The 8,260-nt window shown below is 47.4% G+C and overlaps 2 protein-coding genes across 2 annotated transcripts in view; both read right to left on the bottom strand.

The window, feature by feature from the left end:
* The window catches only part of IL4I1 (interleukin 4 induced 1), a 4,618-nt gene extending 3,046 nt beyond the window's left edge, over window positions 1-1,572 (bottom strand). The window contains exons 1-2 of the mRNA XM_009331155.1: window positions 1,297-1,572; window positions 252-364 (exon numbers count right to left, since the gene is read on the bottom strand). Coding sequence (XP_009329430.1) covers window positions 252-364; window positions 1,297-1,572 — 389 coding nt within the window. The remainder of the gene's footprint in view (window positions 1-251; window positions 365-1,296) is intronic.
* LOC103922939 (zinc finger protein 850-like) overlaps window positions 1-8,260 on the bottom strand; it is a 158,981-nt gene that overhangs the window by 133,061 nt on the left and 17,660 nt on the right.

Raw genomic sequence — 8,260 nt, 5'->3', positions numbered from 1 at the left:
CATGCACGGACATGATACTGAGATGAGAGGTCTTCCTTCATTCTCCCAACTCAAATGCAGGTGACCGTGTGCTTTTTGTCCCTTTTATGCCGATGCTAAGCTCTGGGGGAGAGATGGGGCAGACAGCTCCTTCCTCCTGCTATGCTACACCCCCGTCCAAGTCCTCAGCCCCATCTCAAACCACAGCTTTGCTTCTCAAAACGGGCTGGTTCCTCATCTGATCATGGCCGTGAAGTAGGACGCTGCCTTACCTGTGCTTGCCTGGCAGGCGCATGGCTCCCAACTCCACGTACCAGTCCTGTCCCTCTGGTCGGTACGTCCTGATCCGCCCACCAACCCGATTGCTCGTTTCCAGAATGGTAACCTAAAACCAAGGATGGGGGTGGAGATTGCAGATGTTCAGGCAATGACTATTTTATGCAAACCACCTACAAAGCAAGTTCACAGGCACTGTGGCAGGCAGCGTTTCTGGCCCATGGGGTGGGACAGGTCCCCTCCAGATGAACCATCTGTAGATCCAAACCCCTCTCTGTATTGGCCAAGGTCCCTCTACCTACAGGGCAGTTTCTCAGTTCCTAACTTCTGTGTCATGTTTGGACACCTACTCTCTGGTGAGAGGGTCCTAGCGTTGGTTCAGATACTCCCTGTGCTGGAAGGATAAAACAGGATTTTGAAAACAGCCAGAGGAAGGTACCCAGCCTGTCCCTCCACGCCTTTGAAGCCTTCTTTGAAACTCATGGGTTTGAAATTTGTCTAGTACCTTGGGATGGTCAACACAGTTTTGAAACCCCCAGACTACCCCGCCGCCTTAACAAGGCAGGATTTGAAGGGCTCGTGAGTCTTGTGCTGGTTGATCTACAGCAACGAACGTCACCGTTGGGCTGCGAGTTGCAACAAGCTGGAGAATTGTCAAAGTTGAGGCTGGAGGTGCCTGTGGAGGGGTCTAGTCCAGCTTCCCACTCGCAGCAGCGCTGCCTCCAAGGCTGTCCCAGGGCAGCTGTAGCCCTGCCTGATTTCAAAAACCCTTAGGGACAGAGAAAAAAGACTGCATCTTTTTACCTTTGCTGCTTTCATTCGTTTGGGGAGCATCTAAACAACCTGCTTTGCATACAGCTTCCCCTTATCCCCTCCTGTCATGCCTAAATCAGATGAAATTCCTGGAGCCCAACCGCTTTTCCTTCCTTCTCCCACCGCTGTGATCCGCTCCCTCGCATTTCCTTCTCCTTCTCCATGCTGGAAAATCTTTAGCGTAGGAAAAAGTCCCAACGGCACCCTGGCTCTCATGCAACTACTTACCGTGTGGCCGGCATCTCGGAGCAACTTTGCTGCTGTAAGCCCGCTTATTCCTGCACCGACGATGACCACATTTGCTGGATGAGTTGCGGGTTCTAGCCCATCTTTGACAATCTTCAGCAGTTCCTCGTAGTCTTTGTCATGAAGGCAATATTCAGGGAAACATGGAAACCTCTTTGCACTTAGGAGACCTACTAGCAGGAGTATTTGGAAGAGGACTAGGGAGACAAGAAAAGAAGAGAAGAAAACAATGCAACAAAGGCACTCGGCAATCAGCATGCAAGTTCATTCCTGACAGCCCGGGAGGGAGGTGACAGCACAAACTGGCTCCGAGTATGTTGGTGTCCAAATCCCGAAGAGGAACAGCTAGCAAATCTGCTTTCAAATCAACCGGCATGGTTATGAAATCCACGGCATTAGCAGGTCTCTCATGACTGCAGCCAGATGTCAAGTGGTGTCAGTGAATGTGATTTTTTTCTTTTTTTTAAGGAGATATCAAGCCCATAGATTTTTTTTTTTCATACTCATGTTCTGCTTGTGCAGCTCCTGTGGTGAGTTCCCAAAACAAGTTTGACCCTTTTGAATAAGCTCAAAAGACTCCATAATGAAGAACAGTAATTAATGTCATTCACATGCAAAGAATTAAGGCAATCTTCTTGTCCCAACTGCCCTTTCCCGTACCTTAGTAATTTGTGGCTTTTTTGATGCAGTGGATAGAAGGGTGGAGACTATTATATAGAAAGATGGACAGACTAGATGGACACTTGCGTAGACGGACAAAATAGATGGAGACAATATTACATAGAAACATGGACAGATTAGAGAGATGAAGATAGGTGATGGGACTTCTCTGTTCATTTAAAGTGATTTAGTTTCTGAGATACCCTGTAGGGAACAGCAGGCAGGCTGCAGCCCATTCGGAATAACCATTTCTACCAGCGCAGACACAACAACATTATGTTAATATTTTCACAGGGGAAGGAAGTTTGAACAGAAACCACCTTGGGATTTTTCTAGTTTTGGTTTCTGTTCTCCAGAATAACTGCAGGGCAACTTTCATTTTCTTTTCCCTCCCCCAAATACTGCCAGCTTCCTTCCAGGAAAAAAAGAAAAAAAAAAAAAAAGCTTTTGAAACCACACCCTGGGTAATTCTTATTCCTGGAAAAATCCCTGGAGAATCACTGCTTTTGCTGGAACAGCTCCAGATCTGCAGACAACCTGGGTTGATGTGCGCTTGCAGTGAATAAACCTCAGAGCTGTTATCCTGCAGGTGATTTTCTGAGACCCCTAAGTCCAGCTCCTGAAAGCAGGTCTTTCTGCAGCCTGTAGAGCTGGCCCAGCTTCCTGAAGACACTGGCAGTAAAAAATAATTAGAAAGAACCTGCTACAATTAGCCTGTTAAGAGCAGGGTTGCCTTCTTCAAAGTATGGCAGAAAGTGATATCATGTTGATAAAGCTGCATCATCAACCTTCCTGACCCAATACTGCTGCTGCCCTAATTGTCCTTGAGGACCAGGGATGTTGCCTTGAGTTGTGTTTTTGACATGTGTGGGGTTCGTCGTGGTGTAGAGCCAGCAGCCAGTCTTGCTGCCCTCGTCTCACCCAGCGTGGCAGTCCCAAAGACCCACGGATTATGTGGAAGACAAAGGAGATCCTTCCTGGAGATCAGGCTCTCCATGGGAGGAGAGCAAGTGCATTGGGACCAGCTCTTGGAAACGTCTCATGGATCTCCATCTTCCATCAGACCTTCTTGTGTCGTTGCTAGACGTGGAGAAACCACAAACCTGATGCAAGGTGGTGTCCTTCAGGAACTCTGGAGACCCTGAGCTTATGCCTTTGTTTCCATCTCTCCCTGCACAATTAGGACCATCCCGCTCCCCAGACTTGCAAGGGAGGTCTCCCACTACCCACAGTGCTGCAAAGTTGAGCTCCAGGTGACCATGAAATACCCTAGCTGAAGAAAGGGAGGTCTGTGGTTATGCTGTCAGGAGGCGACACAAAAGGCAGATGTTCCAGCAGATGGAAAAATAAAACAAACCCGGGCACTGAAGATGAGAGAAAACCAGAAAAAAGAGCGAGAGAGCTCAAGATTCAGCGAAGAGTCACTCACCGATCCTAGGCATTGTTCCAGCAGGAAGACAAGTCCTCTGCTGAGATTTGCTTTCATTTTATACCTTGGCTTAAAAAAAAAAAAAAAAAAGCAACCTAGCTGTGGTGGGTCAAAAAAAAATCTGCCAATCAGTACACCCCGGAAGAGAGCAAAGTGTGATTTGTCATAAGAAGGGGAAGCAGCAATTGAGCATGTAGTCAGTTCCTCTGCAGGTTTTTTTCTTTACTCATTGGTGTTACCAGCTTTGGACATCAGCCATCAGTCTATAGCACATTTTAGGAAGCATTATGATTATCAGAATACAATAAGGGTGGCCGCACCCTTCTCCATGAAGGGCAGGGAACTTCCCAGCAGTGAATTATCGGGTTTGGTTTTTTCCTTGTACCGCAAAAAGGGGCACCCGTTTAAATCTATCTAAATATCATGGAATTCGTTCTGCATCCCAGGGAGACCTCTGAGCTAGCATCCAAAATATCCTTTCTGGTGATGAAAATGGGCATTTTCAGATGGCAGTTCATCTGTTGGACACTCTTACGTTGTGTTGCACAATTTTAGTTTGATCTTGTCTTCAGTACTGTAGAGAGAACTCAGACCTCAGATGCCTTCACTGAAATGGCAAAAACTGGGTGAGTTGTACCAGCATTTTTCCAGAATGAAGAACTTTGACCTACCAAAGCACCATAAACCGACCTGAGGGACCGTCCCTTGGCTGGTTCACCACATCTTACCCACCATATGGACATGCTCAACTCTGTGTAGGCACCTTGGCTGGTCTGCTCATAAAAAAAAAAAAAAAAAAAAAATTGAAAAAAAAACCCACCACAAACTCTCCAAACTTTCTTGTCTCTTCTATCCTTTGCCTTATGCCTAAAGACTGTCTTTTTTTCAGTTAATCTGATGATTTGCTGATTTAATTGAGGAAATGAAACTCAATGTTGGTACTTCCCAGACTTCTGGACCTTGAGGGGTGATCTCAGCACCAAGGCAAGACTCCAGCCTCACAGAACGGTCTTCCCCTGAAAGGCTTTTTGCTGGAAGTGGTTTTGCAAGCCTCAGTAGTGATTGGCTCTTAGTACTATTTTCTTATTGAAATCCTCCTTTATTTCTTTTTTTTTCCTGCAACGCTTTCAGTTCTTGCGTTGGAGCCCAGGGCTACGTGCACCAAAGCAGAAGCGAACTCGTTCCTTTGTGCTATTAAAAGTTTGGTCTTTAGTTGTCTGGGTGTCTTCCCTGGCCATCCAGACGGCAAGGTTGGGAGCACAGCGCAGCTTTGGTATTATTATTCTTTTCTGTCTTCTTTCAGTACCGCTTCCTTCAGTTCTTTGGTTGCAATAGCTCAAGTCTCCTGTGCAGAGCCAACCTCATCACCACGCTTTATCCCATTCAAGTCTCAACAATATTGTGGGGTTTTACTAAGTTCAATCATAAAATACCTTGAGGTGGAAGGGAAACCCTAAGGATCATCGAGTCCGACTCCCGAAGTTTAAAGTAGAGTTTTGGAGAATCACAGCAAGGGATGTGGGGCTTTGGAAAGAGCAGGTGGCGGTGCCCACCCATGATGCTACACTGGTCTACAGTTTTAAATAATGCCTCAGAAGAGTGGATTGCAGAACCATGGCAAGGTCAGGACTGTGAGCATTGCATGGACGTCCCATGCGTTACCCCTTCCATGAAGTCATGCTCTCAGGAAGTTACAAATTAAGTTCCCTCTGGGTGACTCTGGTCTTTGGGGAATGGTGCTTACTAATTGCTTAAGCCAGTGATGACCAGGGGTTTAATCTTTGCCCAGTAGGAACCACTGAATATATTTGCATCTATGGGAACTCTTGGTTCTGATGGGCTTGCGACGTAGACTTTAGGGTTTTGTGGTGCTATGTTCGATGGCTCTTCTCGGAAGAAGCCAGGATGTGGGTCTTGCCCAGCAATGTCCTCGTTGATGGAGCATGGGTGTGTTTCTAGAGCAAGGTGGAGATTTTGTGGTCCCATCTCCTCCTCCACCTGCTCCTGCAGGCAGCCCAGTCCTGGGGCAATTTAATCCTCCCCAGAACCATATTCTCAGTGGTGCTGCCGGGATGGCCAAGGAGGTTCACTGTGCTTTTAACGTCACCCTGGCCGTGCCATTGATGAGGTCAGTCTCTTCCAAAATGGTGATGTTTTTAATTCCAGGACATACCTCTGCCTGCATCGAGGCAAAATTAGGAACTGATTCTTTGCATCCAGTTCACCAGCTTTCATCATGATGTCCACAAGTTCCTCCTTGTCCTCATTAAAATTGCGTGATGAACGTCTGTGGAAACTTTCCTTCTAAAAAACCCTGAAGGATTGCATGTTTTTCTTGAGGTTTTTGTTCCAGAGCATGTCTCCACTTGAGAAAATCCACCAGTCTGATTCAGGTTCAACATTTGGAAAAGGCAAACACGTTATTTTTCTGCAAAAAAACCCTTTTTTCGTGTCTGATTTTTTTTTTACTGGCTTGTGATTACCAGGTTGTTTTCCTGATACCTGCGGGTGTCTATGCTAAAACCCAGCAACACGTATTACTCTTCGTATGAAGCAATGATACTTCTTGGGGGATTTGGGGATTACGTGGTGAAACCAGTACATACACATGCTCCCAGGACAGCCTGAGATTTTGGAGGGAGGGCAGTTTTTCTTTTCTTTTGATAAGAGCTAGATTAATGCGTGTCCTAACAAGTTGCTTTAGGATCAACCTCAAATGACAGGGTTTATTGTCTGGGTATAAGCAATGCATGCCACCAATTGCAAAAGAAGTTCCTCCCATGTTCCTGCTCCTGTCTGCTGCTTCCCTGAAGATTACTGGAAACCAAGTTTCCATCTGAAACAGATTATGACATGAAGCTTGGAGAAGGACAGTGGGAGGGATGAAAAACAAATTGAGTTAGCTGGCGTGGGATGGGGGAAGAAGGGACAATTACTTGCTTCCAAATAATTGTCTTCTGGTTTTAATGTTTGTTTTTCTTAATGAAGAAGGGAGGAGGAAAAAAAAAGTCAGGGTTTGGTCCTCCAGAATCAGAGCAGGTAGATGTTGGTGTGGGACATCGACAGTGTTTTAGGTGGTGCATGGAGGAACTTGAAAGAAACATGGGAGGTGCGTGTATGTGTGAGCATTTACATGTGGATATGAAAATGAGCTATATGTCTAAAGCTTGGGAAGGGGAAAAACCCAGGGTGTATCTGGGTGGATTTGTTAACTAAGTAATTAACCATAATTAGTCTTCAAGCTGGCAGACACAGCTCTAAGGTGTGCAGGCAGTTTCTGTTGAAGATGTTCTTTCAAAGGATTTTCTTGTCATTTATTTCCTTGCTCACCCAGAAGACTCCCAAGACACGTGTTGCACGTACTTGGCTTGGTCGTGCAACTGTGAGACAAAACTTTTGAGACTGGGGCGATACTCCGAGAAGTAAATGCTAGTTTTTAGGTTGGGTGGACGATTTCCATTGGGAGGGTGAGCATCCTGGAGGGGTGAGGGGTCATGGAGGTCTTCAAACCTTGCAGGTACCCATCACGCCTGGTTGCCCTGGCCAAGAGGGACCCCAGCAAGCCGCGCTGACCGGGATTCTCCCCATTGTGAATTGGGGGGGGGGAATTGTTCACTTGGCCAATGGTAGGGCTCAGAGCTGCCCCTCATTTGCATACTCACTTGCATAAAACGGGGAGGGTGGGGTTGTTTGTAGAATTGAGGGGTCCGGGCAGTGTAGGGACAAGGCTGAGCCATGGCGTCTGCTAGGGGAAGGAAGAGGAGGACCCAGCAGGGAAGGAGATCCCAGCAGGGAAGGAGATCCCAGCAGGGAAGGAGACAGAAGAGCCGTGGCAGGAGATCTCCGGCCAAGCAGAGGAAGCATTGGGGCCAGGCGAAGCGTCAACCTGTGGACAAGCAGAGGAAAAGGGCTTTGAAACGTTCCTTCCACTCCATCAATGCCAAGAGGCTCAACCAGATCAAGCGAGATGGCCGGTTCCTCTCCCACCAGGCGAAGGCGCTCATGATCAGCTTCGTGGAGAACATCTACAAGCAGGTGTCGAGTGAGGCCGAGCGACTGCGGAGGGAGAGTCGCGATCCCCTCGTCAGCCCCGCGCACGTGCAAGCTGCCCTGCAGCGCGTGGTGCCGAGGAGGAGGTGGAGGCACGTGCCCACCGTGGTCTCAAGAAACAGGCACTAGAGAAAACATCCTCCTTCCCTTGAGGGTCAGATGGGTGGCAAACAAGACCTAAAGCCCAAGGGAGAGGAATTAAAGCACCAAAACACCTCAATTGCTGAAAAGACTTGTGCAACCACCAGTTTGGGAAGACCTGAGCGACGCACCAGGTGGGGTGGGGAGTCTGTCGAATGAAATGGTCAACATGGCATCGCAATAAAGCGCAAGTGCAGCAGCCTTCGGTGGTGTGAGGGGTTTCTTTTGCAGGAAAGGATGATGAGGGGTTGGGCTGTGGCTCGGCATTTCATTAGTGAGAATCTGTAAGTGGTTTTTACCTTAGAGAAACAGACGCTTTCATGCCCTCCTTGCTGCAAGTAGATGGTTATATATACTTGAATATATGTATTTTAATTACCAGCAGATGATGGGAAATGCCGCGAGCAGGGGCAAATGCCCCACCAGTCTAAATTACCCTAGGATAGCGATGGTGACATCCCAGTTCTGCTAAGCCCATCCCTCATCAGGTTATTACCCGTGACAATTAAAGGAATGATTCTTAAAAAGAAGCAAGATCATCCTGGCTGCGTGCTGTGCAGCAAGGGTGCCAACCGGCTTTTAGAATAACGGTGGCGTTTGCCATCTCTGCGTGTGTTTCGAGGGTTGAATTTGCTACGAAAAAGCCTATTATTGGTACCATCAGAG

This window comes from Pygoscelis adeliae, unplaced genomic scaffold (genome assembly GCF_000699105.1).
Source record: "Pygoscelis adeliae isolate BGI_AS28 unplaced genomic scaffold, ASM69910v1 Scaffold459, whole genome shotgun sequence".
Classification (NCBI taxonomy): domain Eukaryota; kingdom Metazoa; phylum Chordata; class Aves; order Sphenisciformes; family Spheniscidae; genus Pygoscelis; species Pygoscelis adeliae.
Note: the sequence above shows the minus strand (reverse complement) of the source record. Positions and strands in the feature narration are given on the sequence as shown.